This window comes from Phasianus colchicus, chromosome 5 (assembly GCF_987193195.1).
Source record: "Phasianus colchicus chromosome 5, bPhaCol1.hap1.1, whole genome shotgun sequence".
In the NCBI taxonomy this organism is placed as follows: domain Eukaryota; kingdom Metazoa; phylum Chordata; class Aves; order Galliformes; family Phasianidae; genus Phasianus; species Phasianus colchicus.
This window is the reverse complement of record NC_143440.1, coordinates 33357953-33377828: the sequence shown is the minus strand read 5'-3', so window position 1 is coordinate 33377828 and position 19876 is coordinate 33357953. Positions and strand designations below refer to the sequence as shown.

The 19876-nt window shown below is 37.2% G+C and overlaps 1 protein-coding gene across 1 annotated transcript; it reads right to left on the bottom strand.

The window, feature by feature from the left end:
• Positions 1-6455: 6455 nt before the first annotated feature.
• Positions 6456-8033, bottom strand: GJD2 (gap junction protein delta 2). The gene is made up of 2 exons (XM_031593241.2): positions 7893-8033; positions 6456-7419 (listed from the first exon to the last, which is right to left on the bottom strand). The coding sequence occupies exons 1-2, from the start codon at positions 7961-7963 to the stop codon at positions 6576-6578; spliced, it is 915 nt and encodes a 304-aa protein (XP_031449101.1). The 5' UTR covers positions 7964-8033; the 3' UTR covers positions 6456-6575.
• Between the last annotated feature and the right edge of the window lie 11843 nt (positions 8034-19876).

The following is a 19876-nucleotide window of genomic DNA, read 5'->3' as shown; positions in this document are numbered from 1 at the left end:
CCAATGGTGTGACAGTTTCAACGTATCAAATTTGACACCTTTTCAATAAAATAGGCTAAATTTAGATAACCATATGCTCATCCTGACAAGCTAGCTTCTCCCTGATATATGTTCTCATGAGCGTACAGGAGGGCCTCAAAGTTTAACTAGTTTAAAGTGAATTCAAAATACCATATAATTTACTGTATAAAGTTTGTGGTGTTGAGTAAACATCAGAGTTTAATTAATGTATTCTGCTTAGTGAACTAAGATTTAGCTGCACACTACTTGTTAATGTTAATGAGTCATACTGGCAAATTCATAAGTTGTACTATCCATGCTTTTTTAGTGTATTGTAATAAGAATGGTGCAATTAAAATCCATTCTCTCTTTACTACCAGAATGGCAAAGTTGAATTGTACATGCAGTTTCACAATTACATTCCAATCTATACATCATCTTGAGACAGTTTTAAACAACAATTTGAGACATTTAAAAACTAATGATTTTAAAACAAGAGTCCCTCAGAAGTCTCTAACTGCCTTTTTGTTAGTAAGGTTCCATATGATACACAATATCTACTTATGTATGTTTCATAATAAATACTGTAGAGGATGACTTAATTTATACTAAGATCAATGTCATTCTAAAATTCACTTTTTTTTTTTCTTTGTGATCATTTTGCTCACACACTGATGTTACTGATCTAAAATCAAGCCAAAATCTGAAGAGCATATCACCTTGCTGAAGGTAGAGGAAATCTTCAGTATACACTTACTTACAGATAAGACAGTGCCATGAGAAAACACAGAACACATCGTTTCTTAAGAGTAATAATTAAAGTGCTAAACAAATTCCAGTGAAAAGAGTTGGACTTCTTGTTGGGCTCACAATTACAGAATTCTAGTGATACTTAATAGCCTGTCTCACTTAAATTTGGCAAAAAAAACCTGACAATATTTGTTAACCCTGTTTTAGAATTACAATACCTTAAAATTTGTGCAGAATCTCATCAGTTCATTATGATGACTGGAAAAGAAAAGCAAGAAAAATACGCATCTTTGGAGGCATAATCTGGAAAATTACATTAAAGATTTAAAGAAAAGATAAAGAAAATTTTCTCCTCACTAAAAATTAATTAAATAAATAAATACAACCAAGGATGTTGTGAAATTAATGTCCAAGTTAAATCTTTTTGTTTTCTGGATTCTACAGCTAAGATTTTACTTAGAATGTGATTCCACTCCATTTATAAATAGAGAAACCTCAGTAGTTGCATTAAATAGAAATATGAAATGTTTCATTTTTGAGGCATTATGACAAACATATAACAAATACAACAGATAAAAACAAATACAATTTATTTTCCTGCTCTTAAAGCACTACTCCCACTTTTAAATGAGAAAATTGATGTTAAGAATTGAATATGTTTTATACTTATAAACACATGTAATTCATGTATATTGAGGACATTTAGCAATGTCAGATGTGGGATCTTCCCTCTCAGAAGCCGTGCATACACAGAGCTTCACACATTCTTATACAAAGGACATTGCTAGAGCAGGGCGACATTTTTTAAGGATAAGTTAAGAAGTTTCTAGGAATATTTCTATATTTCTTCAAAACACCAGTACTTTTAGAACATCACATGCAGTGGGAGCCCCTTTGTATTTAAATTCTTCTAACCATATAGTACACCCATTCTTAATGTGTGTTCATTGCAAGTTACCCTTGAAGCAATATTTTAACTTTAAAAAAAAAAAACAGTTACCATGATTGCATCAGAAATAAGATGTTTTAAAAATTAAACTTACACCAGATTTTATACTATGCATTTTTATAGAGAAGTCATATGTATTTAGTTATCATCTGTGCTTCGGTCATTATCAGGAAAAAGCTGACAGATTTTAATACAGTGAAGGCAAGCCTCTTTTTAGTTGCTCAGTTAAACTTGCTATTAGCATAGCCTATCACCCAATAATTTCATAGGAAGAAAGGTTGTTTTGTTTTTTTTTTTTTTAATGTGAATTGCTCAATTTAAAGACTGCACTTTGTTTTTAACTGTGCTTTGACTATTTGACTTCTTCTGTATCCACCTCTGAAGTTCAGTCTCTAACATAGTAATATAATTTACGGAAAATTTCCTTAACAATCTTTCAAATATTTGTGTGTGTGTGTGTACTCACATGTGTGTATGGTTTGTTATTGCTGCAGTTCTATGGAATGATATGGAGAAGTACCATCTGATTGCACTTATTTCACAGGCAACTGACTCCTGACTTCCTTAATGCATTTTAACTGGCACAATATGAAGTATTTTCTGGTTCTATTTTTCTTCACAAAAATATTATCAGTATTTCACGGAGAGAGGGATATGATTTACAATTTGGCATTAAGCATACTAGCTGATAGCAACCTAGCATGTTTTCTGAAAGCTTACAATAACATAAACTTCTGGGAAAAGTATCCCAAAATGTCAAGAAAATGGGTGGACATTAGAGAAGATGTAATCTCCCTGTTAATCTCAGGAAATAATGGAATGTTCCCTTCATTTGGGAACTGTCTTGGTCTCACAGAAAGCGAAATCTCATCATTTCATAAAGAAAAATATCAGACTTTAAACAATCTACGCCTGTTCTCTCCCTCACAATTCCCCACTTTTTGGACCCCATTTCTATACTTGTACATTGAACAAATCAAATCATTACAATTTATCTGTTTGTTCTCCAAACATTCTTCAAGAAACATTAAGGTCTTTACATATCTTCTAAGTCAATGATCTATAAAGCTGAAATATTTATGGGAACAATTCAGACAGTTCATCTTCCCTATGTACAAATGAAGTTAGTTTTTACTATAATTAAAAAATAAAAAATAAAAAAATTAAAAAAAGCAATTCCTTATTTTCTTAAAAAAATAAAAAAATAAAAAATAAATAAAAAACAACCCACCCAAAACTATTATTTCAACTTAAATATATCTAGCAAGACAGAAACCCTATACAAATAATTTTAGAAATCCACACAGGTTTAAAGAGAACAAGATCAAGACTATGCAAAAAATAACATTATTTTTTATGTCTGTTTATAGAAATCAATAGCATATTCAATTCTGCTGCAGCTTTTCATAAAAGTCTAGCGATCATATTTGTTTTCATTTAAGATAAGAAACATTATTGTCCACTAGTCCCAAACAGGGTATACAATGAAAAATACAAAGATGAACTGAATTTTATATTTAATATCTGAATCTTCCATACATATCACTGGAAAAATTAATTCATTTCAGTGAGACAGGAGCAAAGTCTAAGTGGCTGTAATTTATGCTCTGGCTCTCATTCATTTCTGTTCAGTTAGCACACTTTCTCATCGTTGTGATATTTTAAAGCATTTATTCTGTAAATGAATAGTCAGCTTTTGAGCAAACAGTCCATTAGCATTAATCATACGACTCTTATATGATACACTGACTGAAAAAGATGTTTCCAATATTTCTCTTGCTCATGACAAATAAGTCATAGGTAAGAAACAAAAAGCAGCAGTTGAAAAGGCAGACTGGAACACTTGATCTCCTAACATTATTTCATTTCTATGGTTTAGTAGCTTGTGGTACTAATAGGAATGGGAAGGTGGCTGGACTAGATGATTTTGCAGGTCGTTTCCAACCTTGTGATTCTATGATTCTATGATTCTCTTCTGAAATACAAAAATGATTTAGAACTTACTGAAAAAAATTGCAGAATTGCATTTCTGTTGACCAAATTATGAGCCATTGCCTTCTTCGTCATAGATTCTATTGAATAAATCATCATCTGTATTTCGTTATATATTTCTCTTATGAAAATTCTGAAGAATCCCAGCTTACTGGAGTACAAAATGTGCAACCACATAAAGTAATTGAATGAACTGAGTCACTGGCTTTGACTGTTACAAACAGATCATTTCTGTGTCATACATGAAGGAATTTTAAGCATTAAAACCTTACAGCTATCAAGATGTGCACCTTCACTCGAGTTTGACTGAACACTGCCTATGCATCTGCAGGAAATAACTTGCATTAGGGCTTCTGCCTGACAGGAAATCAAGCTGAACCTGAACCAAAGCCCAGTGAAGTCAGCATGATTTTTTTTCCTTCAATTTTAATTGGCAATGGATCAAGCCCTTTGCACAAAATCTCCTATTTCTTCAACTATAAAAGAATCCTTACGACTGTCAAACATTTTTCACTTCAATATACATTCAAGGGGAGACTTTGCAGAACACACCATGAATCCACAAAATGAAGATCAAGCTTGGATTTCTGTGTCAAATAGTAATCTTTAGAAGCTTGTTGTATTGCAGATGGAGATTTTAGATTCCATGTTGCCTTTCTAAAAATAACAGGCAGTTTTCCAGTGAACATGCAGTCAACTAGCAATATCAATGAGCATTTATACTGCAGAGAATCATTTGACAAATCCATTTTATGATCTTCTGTAATCAAACTGTGAAAACTTTTCATTTTACACATAAGGAAAAAGATTTTTAAAATCTTTAAAAACATGACACATTTAAAAGTCTTTTTATATTTCACCGTTGAAGAAAAAAGCCCATAAACAAAAATGATAATGAATACACTATCTAAGAATTAATTACTTCTGTGATTTGGTTTTTTTTTTTTGTTTTTTTTTTTTTTTAATGTGTTTTTTTGTTCTGGTTTTTGTTTTTTTCTCAACATTGGCAAGTGACAAGAATTAAATGTTGAATTATTAACTGTAATCCAAAAAGAAAAGATTTATATGCATCTCCAAGACAAAGTACAATAAAATCCATTGTCAGGCTTGAAATAAAATACAATCTAGAGGCCATTTGCAGTTCCAAGCCCTCATCTCCTTTGTGTGTTATAAAGTATCCCCAAATTTTCCAGCACCATTTGGGCACTTTTCTTTAAAATGCAGATACCACTTAGTTAAAAATGAACTTGTATGGTTTTCGAGTCCTGATCCAAGTCCTACTGTTGCCAGTGAGATATTTTCTGTCAAATTCAGTAGGAATTAAGTACGGTCCAAAAGCAAAACTTAGTACCCTATATTAAAATCATTACTATTAATAGAGATTTATTTCTGATTGCCCCAGTGGCTTACCAGTAAGTTGAGGGGACAGGAACAGTGCATTTCTTGAATCAGCTGTAAAGCAGAAAAGCTGAGGTTACTATTTGGATTCCCTGATGAAAAGCTGCAATTGTTTCATTTTCAAGGTAAATGCACCCTGCTATTTCCAGAGTGACCTTGGCCAACTGTGTTACCCTTTGTGTCAGCAGAAAGAAGGCTGTTGGTGTCAGTGGGCTTTGGATCAGGCTTTAAAGACAGAGGAAGATTGCTTAAGGAAGAAAACGGACATAATGAATAGTCCTGATTTTCCAGGTTTTGTCACTTAGAGTTCAGAATATCAACAAGACACTTTAAACCCTGAAGAGTATTTGTAAGTCAATTATTTTGACCTTGTATATTTCTTCAACTGTATACAATAATAAAGAAGAACAAACCTCTCTGGCTTACAAAAAAAAAAAAAAAAGGCAAATACTTTATTTATGAATAGAGATTTTAGCTGCTTTTTACACCATTGCAATGACTAAACAAATAGCATAAAATAAACAAAGGAGAGTATAAAATCACTTTATTCCAGCTGGTATTCCAAGACAACCTTCTGATTAAGTACAGAGTTGGATGTTTCAAGTATGGCACTTATATAAATAAGAGCAGAGAGAAGGTGATATAATCACAGTTAAAAGCAATGAACTCTGTTCCTTTGGTATGTGTGTCACCATAGGTAACTGTAGGTAAGTACGTAACTTGGCCAGCATGAACCAATTCCATCTTATTCGTGCACATATCAGGAAATGAACTGAAATGTACTGATATATTTTGTAGATCACAACTAACATAAGATAATTAAGGTCTCTGGTGTGTGTGGACAGGCAAACAATAAATGGCAAAATTATATTCAGCATTTATTGTTTAGCATAACTAAATGATGCACAAACTATGTTAGAAAATAGCTAGTAATACACACCAGGAATAAACTCTGTGATGTAGACAAGCAAAATAACATCAGACATCTGTGAGATAGGTGAGAGCAGATGTCCTGGTTTAGCTGTGGTCACAGTGCAATTACCCTCCTTTTAAAACATGCTTACATCTTACATCACAACAGTTTCCCCCACCCCATCCCACCCCATATAGAGTATCCTTGCAGATTTTTAATATGAACATTCTACATGTTTACAAAGATTTGTCAGACAGTCCAAACTGTAAACTCATCCTAAAGATGACCAAAAAGCTGCTCCACCAACAGATAGCATCCAATCTTTAGAAAGAAACTTAGTAATAATAGTAGCTGTAAGGCTAGATCAAGCATGGTTTTATAGCTGTTTTGTTTTGTTTTGTTTTCAGTCTTTTACATAGCACTGCATTTTTGCAGCTAGTTCAGTAAGTGCAGATCCAATACCTTAATGGCTTTCTTGGTGGTTTGATAAAATGCTTGCCTAAGCAATGTACCTTTCTCTAATGGTGTCTGGGTCTGTTCCACCTGGCACCAAGTTTCAGTTCTGTCACAGCCTCACACATAAGCTGAGTCACTTGACTGAGTCCTGCCAAAGTTAGGCATGCTCATTCTTGGCAGGTCCTTATTTCTGATTTCGTATATGGATTTCCTTTTTGCCTGTACTCCTCTCACTGCCATTTTGATCTTTCTCCAGCCCAAGTGGTTCAGTTCTGCCAAATTGAGCACCACACAAATGCCACTGACAGCAAACATGAATACCAAGAACACAGTCTTCTCAGTGGGTCTAGAGACATAGCACTCTACTTCTTTAATGCAAGGGTATCTGTCACATTCATACATGGAAGGGACATTGAATCCATACAGAAAATACTGCCCCACTAAGAATCCAATCTCTAGGGCATTTCGAAAGACCACTTGGATGATATAAAATCGAGAAATGCCTTCTTGCCTCCTCATCTTTGATTTTGTAGTTCTGATTGCAGGATTGGGGATCTCCTTCACTTCTAAGCAGTCTGGTTCTGCCTCTTTGGTGGAGTTCTCAGTGTTCTGCAGCACCCCATTGACAATTGTGTTCTTGATTTTCTTACTATCCTCACGCTTCATTGAATCCTGGTCTCTCTCCAAGGTGAGGAAGACAGTGGAGTACCTCCGTTCCCTCTGCTTAGCAGACTGGTGAACAGAGTACGTTATGAAGCACAAGCTGGGAGTGCACACCATGATGATCTGGAACACCCAGTACCTTATGTGAGAAATAGGGAAAGCCTGGTCGTAACAAGCCTGATTGCAGCCTGGCTGCAGCGTATTACAGACAAACATAGTTTGCTCGTCATCGTACACCGTCTCCCCTACAATGGCCACAATGAGGATCCTGAAGATCACCACCACGGTCAGCAGGATCCTAGAACAGAGAAGCCCGTCAGTGCGCGCGGCCGGGAGCTGTCCAGTGCTGATCGGCCCGGGGCGCCGCAGCCGGCGCGGTATCGCCTCGGCGCGGCAGGGAGCGGCCATGCGTCGCCGCCAGCCCAGCCATGGTGGGAGCTGCCCCGGCCCCTCTGGGAGAAACCACAGAGACCGCGCGGGCCGCAGCCGCCGAACGCGCAGGGAGGCGCGGAGGCTCTCTGCCTGCGGGACCGCTGTAGCGGCGGGATTCCCTCAATGTCTGCCCGCCGCCCCCCTACTCCTCGGGGTCGGGCAGAGCGCCGTGTCTCCGCGGCTCCGCGTCCTGTGCCGTGGCTGCGTGCCCGTTCCGCCCGTACACGGGCTCTCTCCAGGCGCGCACAGCAGGAGCCCCGCGCAAGCTGCTCGCACCGCCAGGACTCTCTAGAGCAGCAGGGCACCCCCGCGTCCCCCGCAGCGCCCCGTCGCCCTTACCTCCCTATCATAGTAGAGTGCTGCTGCACGGCAGCTTCCAGTAGCCTCTCTAGAATAGTCCATTCCCCCATCGCTGTTCATCCGGAGACAAAGACTTTGGCAAGCGGAGGGGATATCTTCACTTCTTCCTACACCTTTCTTCCTTCCCCCTTTTTTTTTTTTTTTTTTTTTTTGGCTTTGTTGTTGTGTTGCAAGGGATGGAAAAAGAAAAAAATAAAAAATAAAACGAGAGAAATCCCCCTCTACTGCCTGCAGTCTGGTAGTAGGAAGGCAGCTGGACGCGGCAGCCCTTCCGAGGACTCTCGGCTCCGCTCTGTCCGGTTCGGCCCGGCCCGATTCTACTCGGGGCTCCGCGGCGGCCGAACCCGGCCCGGCCCGCTCGGCTCGTGCCGCGGAGCGGCGGACCCGCGGCGGGAAGGGAGGAAGGTTGGCTTTTAATGTCTTGCTGCCTCTAATCTGCCTTTAAGTAGTCTCCGCTTGCGTCACTGACAGGTTGGTGGAGAGCAGCCAAAAGCAGCGCTCGGATTTTCTCATTTTTTATTATTCCCGCGAATATAAATAAATAAATGCGATAAAACAAATGAAGTAAATAAATGAGGAGGAGGGAGGCGGAGGAAGACCTGGCCCAGCCGCCACGAGCCTCCTCTTCGCCCGACCAGAGCCCGCCCTGATCGCGGCGAGGCCACTCTGGCCACCTCCCCGCCGCTGGGATCGGGCCCCAGGGGAGCGTCCCCCTGGGAACCGGCGCTGGCCCGTGGCCGCTATTCCGGGATGCTGTGCCCCCGTGCGTGGCGGCAGTCTCGGGGACTGTGGGGCTCTGCAAGCTCCCCAGGCTTGAGAGAACAGCAGTGTCATGCAGCAGTAATCTCATCTAGAACAACTGCTTACCCTTGGGGGATACCAGTCTTAAAACTGTATTGTTACTCTCCTCTGATCACAGATATAATACAAGAATGGCTAAGGAGAAGTGAACATATATAGCCTTTTCACATAATTCTGAGACTGAGATTGGATTTAAGTTAGAAAAGACACCAAACCCTTCACTCAAAGCATCTCTAAACAGCACGAGAATAAAGTCATCCCTTCATTATAAAACATCTACATATTCCCCCAAATTATTACAATATGTTTAAAATATCTTTTATTTTATAGCTACCCTTAGAGACTGTACCTGAGACACTCCCAATTTCATATAAACCATTGACATCAGCTGGGATTGACTCTTTCCTGGTGGTGAAGCCTAAAGTGTATTCTCTACATTTCCATAAACTGTAGCTTTTTACCTGCTAAACTGATCTTATTAAAATGAACATAAGAAAAATTCAAGTCAGTCTGATCATAGTGTTCCTGCTGCCAAACTCAGTAAAATCAGTCTTCTTCCAAAGCAGAACTGCTTAGGCCACTGTAAACAGTGTGGTCCCTTTTTTTACTTTGCAGCACTCTCATGAAACAATATTGTGTTGTGCTAATGATGTGAAATGTTCTCTAAAAAAAATAGGACCAAGCTTCATCAGTGTACAGGACATTGGTATGTTTTAGACACCTCAAAATTTGTCTTTTCATTTGATGCGTGCAGACGGTCTGTGATTCACATTACTGGGGTCTGATTGGATCCCTAAATCTTTGAAATGGGAAAGTGTCAAATATGAGAAGATCAGTGAATTCATCAATTTGCACAGAAAACGGTAGATTTTTCATCTTATCCAATCAAGAGTCTGTTAAAAAGTAATCTGGATTGTTTCTTTCCTACACCATTGCTTTTCCTTAAATCCTGACTACATCCTTCTTTAAACCTGAATCTCACACCTCCTGCAGTATGCGAGTGTGTGTTTGTAAACCTGCTGTTGCAGCAACACCATAATGAAAAAAAAATATAATAGGTGTTGTTCCTTTGGCTTTAAAAGGATTCCAGTATCTAACTACCAGCCATGACATTTTTCATATGGGCCCCAAAGTCTCTCTGTGGAGAGGGATCTGAAAATAACAGAGATCAAAGCAGGAAAGGGAGCAGTAATGCATGTGCAGAAGGAGAGAGGGCAGGGAGTATGCTAATAAGCTAATGATGATAATCCTATTTGGAGAACCAAACAGAAAGACCTTGACAGAAATTACTGAAGAGCACAGAGGAGATTTTGGTCCACAGTCAAGTATAAGCATTCCTACAAAGGGAAGCTGTTAAATAGCCTCAGGATAAAAAACATTCATATTTTATGACCAGCAAACAAAAAGGAATCAAATTCTGATCAAACCAAACACTGAGCTTTTGATGAACAGTTAACCAGTATTTACTGTATGTGATGAGAAACATAAAGGGTAGGTAACATAAATGAATGTTACAGACATGTAAACACTGATATGAAATCTTTTTATTTATGTGTGTTTTAAAGTTAAATATTTCAGGTCCACTCTTGCAGGAGTTGTATCTCATTCTGAAACAGCTCACCTCTCCTTTTCTAACAGTAGCCTCATATGCCACACCACCACCTTATTCAGAAACAGGACACTTGTTACATTTGACAGTTTGTGGACTTCAGATCTCTGTAAACATGGTCAAAAAGATAATAATTTCAATCTGAGTGTCACTTTCTTGATGCTAACACACATTTTAAGTGACCAGAAAGTAATTATTTGCATTCCCATTATTCAACAGATGTGTAAGAGCAATCCGTAGACTTGTCTGACAAATACCTAAATTACAAAGTGTCCAAAGTTTGAACAGTAGACTTAAGAAGATCTTCAGCTTCTTGGGGTTTTTATTAGGTTTTCCACCATTTCCCTGAATACTTCAGCCCATGATAAAGCCATGATTTGCAGAGGAGTGGGCTGCTAAGAATGCTACAGAAGTCTCTGCATCATGTATGATATTCGCGTTATAAAATCATGCATATATTTCATTCACAAGCACTCAGGATTATCAGCGTTTTAAGTCTTAAAAAGCTCATGGCTTACAAAGAACCATTTCCTACTGAAGCAACAGGACCAGACCTGTCCAGTTCTACGTATTTGTCAGCTGTATAAGAAGGAAACAAAGTTGGCTTCACACTCCCAAGTGCAGACTTTGGAGTTGAGAATGTATTTGTATTTGGCTTGCTCTGCATTTGAAGAGAATGACTATTCATCTGCAGATTAAATTCAGCATATATACATTCATAACAGACCCTCACAAACCTCACACCAGCAAAAAGAACTTCCCACACCAGAGTCAAGACAGCAACAGAGATCAAACAACCTTTCCAGAATGAAATCAGAACTCTCGTTTCCACATGTATTCAAAGATGGCTCTGCCTCAATATTAATTCATGTTAACATAATACAGATGGAGCTGATCTTGGATTAGATTTGGAGAATGAGACTGTGTGTGTCCTCAGTTCAGATGCCAAACCGAGGTTAATCTGTCTCTAAGAAGCGATAGGACAGATTCTCTCTAAGAAATCCAGCCCTTTTGCCCTGATTTGGTTTTGCAAAAGGCCGGGAAGCCAGCAAATCTCTCAGGCTATGCATTCCTCAAATACAGGACTGAGCACACAGGGCCTGCACCAACACATTTGGCTCTGGTATCAGACTCCCTGCAGCCCCAGTACTGATGGCGTGACTTGGGCAGGGCAAAGTAGCCAGCTGGCTGCTGCCTACCTGCTTTCAGATTGTGTACAGAATCACTGTGTTCCCACCTTGTTGTTCTCTATGTTGAGATTAATTCATGCGAAAACAAGGTCCAGATCTTACAGAAGCATCCCCCAAATACTACATCCTTTTAATAATATAGATTTATTTTTTTCCATATATTTTATCACAGAACAAATCTCCATTTTTTTGGTACTATCCCAAGGACCTTCCTTGGTGATCTTTGTTTTGCACTTGTCCATGGTGGATCTGAAATTACAGCAAATATATAAATGCCAGGCTTAGATTCAAAACTTGAATGACAATACTGTATTTCATTATTGTATTATAAAACCATTTCTACCAAGTGTAGAAAACTGAGAGCAAAGAAAATTGCAAGCTATCACTTAAGAATAATAGGCTATAATAATAGGCTATAATAATAATAGGCTTTTCTTCCAGAAGTTTTTGTGGAATGTATTGTGCTACATCAGCTTTGTGATTGCATTTTCCGTGTAGTGTCACAAAAGTGAGATATTCCAGCATTACTTTTATAAAACTGGAATACTTTCTTTCAAAGACTACTGTGATGAATGCTTTCTTTCTGATAGCATTTGGTGTAATCCACAAAATCTAAGTAGTTAGCTACTAAACTGAAAACGCCTATCTAAGACCTCTCGCAGCCATCTGCTACACTCTGCTTTCATTTGATGCCATGTGTGTATTAATGAAATGATTGCATCAGATTATATCTTTTATTCATAAAATCATCTAGGTCATCTTCTTCCACCTGCACTTCCTCATTAAAATGAACAGTTGTGTGTTCATTCTCCTCTTGCTGTGTGAGTGCAACCCTGGCACAACTGCTCTGTGCATATTAATCAGAAATCCTCTATGCTTTTTCTTCTATGAAATTTCTACAAAAGGCAATTTCTTTGTTTCACACCACTGAGAGTGCATTTGAAGAAAAAAGACTTCGGAAAAGGTGCAAGACATGCATATCCTGCCAGAGGTCATCTGCTTTCAAAACAAAGCAACAACAGACCACTACACCGTCACTTTGATTCTGAGAAACATGTAGCAGATTCTTGTCCTGTAGACAACAGTTTTTGTATCAAAACTGCCAATATCAAGGAAGTACTTATGTTCCTTGATGTGAGAATGGAAGGACGCCATGCTAGGGAACAGCAAGGCACCGGCTGCACAAAAGTCAGGGCTTTATGCAATGTTTCATATTTCACTTTTCTAATCGCAGCTCCATTCTTTCAAAGACACATATTCAAAAAGAGATGCAGCCCTGTACAAATGTTTGGCAGTTTATGGTAAAATAAGAGCCAATCATATGGCCACCATACTAGAACAAATACAGAATGTTGGCAAGATTCTTTTTGTCAAACCTGATTTTCCTCTTTTTTTTTTACAAAGAAAAAAAGAGCTATACATAAAAACCAGAAGAAAATTAATCATATACAATGACAATAATAAATTCAAAAGCGTTTATTTTCAATTCATATAATAATATCTCAGTCCCTAGGTAGTCAATTTTTGTGTTACTAATGTCAGTTCTGACTTTTGTGTGGTCAAAATTCAAAAATTCATAAGATATTACTTATACCAGGACATTTTAATATTAATAATGGCCAAATGCTAATGATGAGAAAGTGAGCGCTGCAAAAAAAGCAAAAAATAGCAAAAAGAAAGATTCAGAAATAAGAACCAAGTTCCGTATACTGGAACTGCAAGCAGCCTTTGTTTCTTCTATTTTGTGGAAAAAGAATAATCATTTATGAGAAGTCATGCTGCAGTATTTCAATATGAATGCATTACATCAAGCATTCTTTTCCAACCTACTGCTTTGCTTTCCCTACATTTGTCTTTCTTCAAATGCTGCATCCTTATATATCCAGATGCTTTCCATTCAGTGACATCATTTGCAGCAGAGTTGCTTTTGTTTATTTGGGTTGTCATACCACCACGTCTTCAGCTTTCCTGATGTCCATCACTCTTCTCCTCTCCCTCCACATCTCACCAATCTTATAAGGGAATTCAAATTACATTAAAAATCCCAATGGAGTCTATGCTGAAGTAATCCCTTGAAATAACTAGGGCAGGCAAATGATTGATTCAAAAGTAAACTATGACAGTAGCAGTGAAAAACTCAGTAACAGTGGAAGCTCGTAAGAATTTTTAAAATCCTTTTGTCATTCAAAGGTTTTGCAGTTACCATAAAAATGGGTGAAATACATTTGATATGCAATTCATTACAGTTATACAAAATATAAATGCTATGCAATTCATTAGATATAAAAAGTGCAAATGCATATACAGTTGTACACATGTGCAAACATATGTCAATGAGTGTTTTATAATTAGAGTTCATTTGACACAAAAAAATATGACATAATATTAACTAAAGCATTCCATAGGAATTCCTGTTCTTTAGGAATCCTCTTCTGTGAGATTGTTAGGACAATTTGAAAGGCCTATGTGGGAAGGATGCATTCAAATTCCATGTGATTTTAGTCTTTCTCCTAAGTCCCAAGTTGAAAGCTATTGAATTATTCTTTCAATTACTTCAGTTCACGTGGATCAAGAATATACAGGTTAACAGAATAATCTGATATACTTTCAATAGTATATGTAATATTAAAAAAAAAATCAATTGAATTTAAATTTTATGATTTTATGGCAGTGTGATGCATAAGTATTCAACAGTGACATTCTTTAGTCTAGAAGCTTCAGTCTCATTTACAGATCTACACACTGAAAAATACCAATTCATAGAACCAGAATGTTTTCCTAGAACTACTCCAAGCCATGCACATTTGGAGTTTCACAGGTGGGGATGAAATTGGCCTTTTTATCACCTCCACAACTGCCTTTTACACACAGCATTTTTTCAGTGCTGGGCAGAGTGTTACATTTCCAAAACACTATTTGTTAACCTCTCCTAAACAAAAAAAAAGTTCCAGGATATTCCTTAAATTTTTGTCATGTTTCTGTTTCAAAATGAAGGAAAATCAATTTTGGAGTATCAAAATGTTCTATGAATATAAATTCCTGAGTTTTAAAAAGATGTGATTAAGTATTCAATTTCTTCTAACCTATGAAATCAAAGTGGCTATATAGAGATTTTTCCATACTTTTAAAGCTGTAAAATATTCAATTGCCTAATATATATTTTTAGCAACTATGAAAACTCATTTACTTTTGACTATTTTTGAAGGAAATAATTCGTGGGGGGGGGGGGGGGGGAAGAGAAAAAAAATAAATTCAGTAATTTATAAAACATTGTAAAACTGTGCATTCTTTATTTCTGTGCTTCTAAAAAAAAATCTTCATTCTGCATAATGTCACTATGGTACTGAAAGCTACAGTTTATTTTTCTAGACAATGGAGAAGTCCCTGTAATGTCTCACATAGGTAACAGTTGCTCTAGGGCTGCACTGAATTGAACACATCCTATGCAAATCTGACCTCATTTTTAACCAGATATTTACTTTTCATTCGAGATTTAGAACTTCTGCTTTGCAGCTCTTTACATTCTCTTTTACACTTCCCTGCAAGAAATCAGGGCCTGTTTTCCTGTGACGAACATATCCAAAGTAGCAATGATTTTTAGAAAAAAAAGAAAAAAAATTACTTTGTACCTTGCTCCATGATTTCCTTAGTTGAAAGATGTATCTGCCCACCTGAGCAGAAAGCTGAGCATGTCAAGAAGTACCTCCCTTTCCCCTACCTTCTCTGTGAAATCCCCAGGAGGCCAGGGGCTGGTGAGGGCAGGTAGCCCACGCACAGCAGTGCCGGTAGCTGTTGGAGAAACCTTGGGGGACTGTTCTACAGCCAGTGGGGTGGCAGGGGATGTAGAGCACACCATCCCCACCACTTGCCAGGCTGTATGCCTTTTCTGTACTTCCTGTCATTTAAAATGCTAGTCAAGTGAGTGCCAAAGGTTCCAACAGTGAGAACAGTGAAATAGATCTACACTTGCGTGCAAATGGGTGAACATTGTATGCATACATTTTTATTAATTTATTATTTTGTATCATTTAATAAGGTTTGTTGTAAAGAACACTTTGTGTTTTATCTACGTTTCCTATTTTTCAGGTTTTTAAGCATCTCTTGCACTTGCATGTGTCTGTGCCTGTTGGTCACACAGTAAAACCACAGAATTCTATTTTTTGCAGTCAGCCTCTCCATTTTGCACACAATTTCCTCAGTACAGATTCGCATCCAAACATCCTGCGTTAGGAAAATAAGCCTCCCTTTCTCCTTTCAGATTTACTCTCCTCTTTCTTGTACAGCACATAACAGAATAGACTCTCTTGGGGAAGTGTCTAAGAACTGATCCATGGAAAACTTGTCTTATCCCACAGGCTTCACTCTGCCAAATAAGAAATTACAGAGAGCCAACAAAACAGAACCAGGGCATTTGTGGGAATGCAGTATAATTTCACTGTGGTCAAATGCCACGTGAGCATTTATCTTCCTGCACAGGAAGTCAGAAGAGCTTTCAGGATCCAGGTGACTTGTGTAGATAATCGGGGAACTATGTTTTAAGCTAAGAATAGGGGGAATCCTGACTGTAAAATATAATTATAGCTGCTGCAATTTATTTTCAACAACACAGTGCAACTTCTCAGATTTAGGAATCAAATAAAATGTTTTATTACTTGTATTAATGATATCTGATCTGGCCCCATCTTCTATCCTTAGATTTAGAATTCATAAAATAGACTAAAATATGTTATAAACCTTCACTCTCCAGCATTTTCAGACAAGGATTTCAAAGTCTCATATTGCAACGCAGCTACTCAGTGTTTTCCAAAACTCTGAAACACTCAACATTTTATGAGGATTCTGACATAGAAGAATCTGTAGTTTTCAGCCCTTATTTCACTGAGACTATAAGGACTCTATTCATGTTAGAGTTTCTGGGAGCAAAGACCAGGCTTAGCAAATATTTGCTAATAAGCACATAAAAACCTTACTTACTTACTTACATTTAAATATGTCACTAACATGAAAACATGGGTAAGTTATCAATCTGTTTTGTTTCATTAGTACTTTTTGATAAATTTCATTATTTCATATATTTTGTTTGAGCAATGGATCTGTCATGGATCAGGAATTGTATTATAAGGAGAAAGAGCTTACAGGAAGGCTAATCCAGGTGGAGAGAAAAAAAATAAGTCCCTACAGGGCTCTAATAAAATTTTGTAAGGCACATTTAGACTAATTACACCAACAAGTTAGCAAAGTCCAGAGGCACAGTACCTGAAATGTCAGTGCAAGATGTTCTCTGGCCTTGAAGGCAGTACGTACAGCAAAACACTGAATGTGTGAAATCCACATATAACTGCCACAAAGACAAACAAGGCATGAGAGAAAACATGAGCTCGAAGATAGATCAATTAATTCAAAGAACACCAACTAGACAGGTGGATGAGTCAGAGATATCAGGCAGGCAGAGTTCCTGTTGAATGGAAAATGCATTTAATACAGCATGTTGCACTATGTGAGACCAACAAGCTAAGATAAATTTGGTGGCACTGTGCCATGATGACAGAAACATCCTTAAGTAAAGAACACAGAATTAGTTTCCGCTTTTAAAAATTTCTTCCTCTGTGATTGCTCCTTCCCAAGCCAAACAATACAGTTTTCTTCAGTTTTTTAGATTATCTTGGAAAAAAATATATATAATATACAGTAAGATATTCTCTTTGATGTGATATATAAGAAATATCTTATTTTTCTTTCATTGAGAAGAGTAGGTCAGAGAAATATATTAACTGAATATATCTAGACATACTTAAAGATTTTTAATTGTTCTTTTCTCTAGGGAAAAGCAATTTCAGGGAAAAGCAATTTTTCCAGTGCTAGAAAGTGCCAGTGTACTTGAAGCACAAGGCAGAGATGACTGTCCTGCAGAGATGGTATGTCACATCACAGCTGGCTCTGCAGCAAATCTGGTGCACTGCTACAGTGTCTATGAATAGCTCAGTATTACTTTGTTGTTTTTGTTTTAAATTAAGCAAATGTGTAAGTGGGAAAGCCAAATCATAATATACATAGAAAAGACAAATATGAAGTTGTATATTACTCAAATTATAAATTATCTTGTGACTGCATAGCAATACATTCTTACTTAAAAGAATAAATGTTTCTGATATTTGGCATTTATTATGAAAATCATCTTCTGAAAAGTGAAGTAGCACATTTGGATGCATATCACTGCATTTAATATAACACATAAACCTCCAGCATTTTGACGGGAATAATAAACAATTCAAAATTTGCACACACCAGCATTGATGTTAATTCTCAGTGCATGCAGCAAGTTGTACTAGGATCTGGTCCAAAAGACAAAGTTGGAAAAAATGAAAACAGAGCTTCTCCACTTCACTGTTTTCAGCCTCCGTATTCAATGGTTGACTAGAAGTCAATGCATAGATTTAAAGCACAGAAATTAAAAAAAAAAAGCTTCAATAAAATAGTAAAGCTTTCATGTGCTTTAGACTATCTGTTAGTATCATTGTCTTTGAAACAATAGCAATATTCTAACTGATTCAAGCCCCCAGTATTTTTATTAGCAACACAAGAATATACTGCATTTTTTTTGTTCTACATTTAAGTTATATTTGTAGTTCCAGTCTTCCAAAATAATATTTATCAAAGGGAAACACATTCCACTCTTCAAGTGATTTTTAAAGACATCAACCTATGATCTGGGGAAATACTAAAATATTTTATAAATGATTCAAGTTGGATATAGTACCCTCTTTCCTTAGTATACTTCTCTCCACTGCTTTCACCACATAGATTCTCTCTTTTGTTTGTATGTGTGTGTGTATGTGTAAATAGCAAGGAATTTTGGGGAGAATGCTAAATTAAGATGAAGAGTCAGATCAGGGATGGAAAGTAGGCCTGAGTTGTAACACACAAATTTTGTCCCCAGCCCAGGAATTTAACTATACACTCTTCAGTGCCATCTGCAGTAACCAGATGCATTCAGTAACTTAAGAGATTATCAAAGAAAAAGCCTTAATACCTGCATGGAAGGGACATTTTCTAACCAACAGTAAAAGCTCCTTCTTCACAACTATGACCTTATTCTTTCAGCTTTTTGCTATACTTTTTAAACTGTGGCAGAAAAAAAAAAAAAAAAGAAAAAAAAAAGTCCCTTTATCCAACTTAATATCCATGGTTTTAATCACCACAACATCTTCTTCAGTTAAGGAGGGACAGAATTGCACTTGCATCTGTAAATACTTGTGAGCGGCAGTCCATGCTCACCCCCTGAACCTGGAGAATATTTCATCCCTGTACTTCCTTCCATATCCATATCTAACAAAGCGTGGAGATTCTCCTTAGTCCTCCTTTTGTTGCTAATGTATTTATAAAAGCATTTTTGTTTTCAGTGGCAGTAACCAGATTAATCACCAGCTTCTAATTTTCTCCCTGTATAGCCTCATGACATAGTCCTTCTGAGTAGTCTACTCCTTATTCCAGAGACCACAAACTCTCTTTTTCTTCTTCAGTTCTAGCCAAAGCTCTGTTCAGTCAGATTAGACTTCTTCCTCACCAGCTTTTCTTTCAGCACATGAGACTGTTCATGTGCCATTAAGATTTCCTTCTTTAAGAGTGTCCAGCCATATTTTCCCTTTCAGAACTGCCTCCCAGAGGACTCTGTTAACCAGTCTGCTAAACAGGCCAAAGTCTTCCCTTTGGAAGACCAAGGTGGCAGTTCTGTTAACACTCCTCCTTAGATTTCCAAGAATCAAGAACTCTATTAATTCATGCTCACTATACCCAAAATGGCATCCAATCTTCACATCACCCACAAGTCAGCATTTATCTGTTCTGTAGTATTTGTGGCATTCTCTATACTTAGATTGGCAAATGCCATAAATACCATGATAAATTTAACCACTGTGAATGATAAATGTCAGGCTTATAATAGCACCCACTTTTTCCCTGTCACCACATGACCCTATTTGGAGATTGCACAATCATCTCAGATTATTACTTGTAAAAGAAATCATGTTTTTAGTACTTAAAAGGATGTTGTATGTGCTTTGTATAATATATATAGACAGAATAAGCAAAGTATACATTTTGGCAAAAGAAAGATCCTTCAGGGTACTATTCCTGTTCATTTAATATTTCTTTTTATTTACAAAAATAAGTACAGAAGATAGATTCCTGTTTCTAGTAGCTGCTAGTACAGTGGGCAAAATCCACTATCTCAGTTAAAATGAAAAGGAAGTAAATTTGTCTAGCAAGCTGATATCCGTGTTGATACTACATTTTATTAGAAAGAAAAATTCTACAAAGTTATTGCTGCAGATCTTAAAACACTGAATGTGACACTAGACACAGCA

Coding starts and splice junctions, on each gene's coding strand:
- GJD2 (XM_031593241.2), bottom strand. CDS start 7,963: ATGGGGGAATGGACTATTCTAGAGAGGCTACTGGAAGCTGCCGTGCAG. Junction 7,420..7,892: donor CACTCTACTATGATAGGGAG/GTAAGGGCGACG, acceptor TCTCTGTTCTAG/GATCCTGCTGACCGTGGTGG.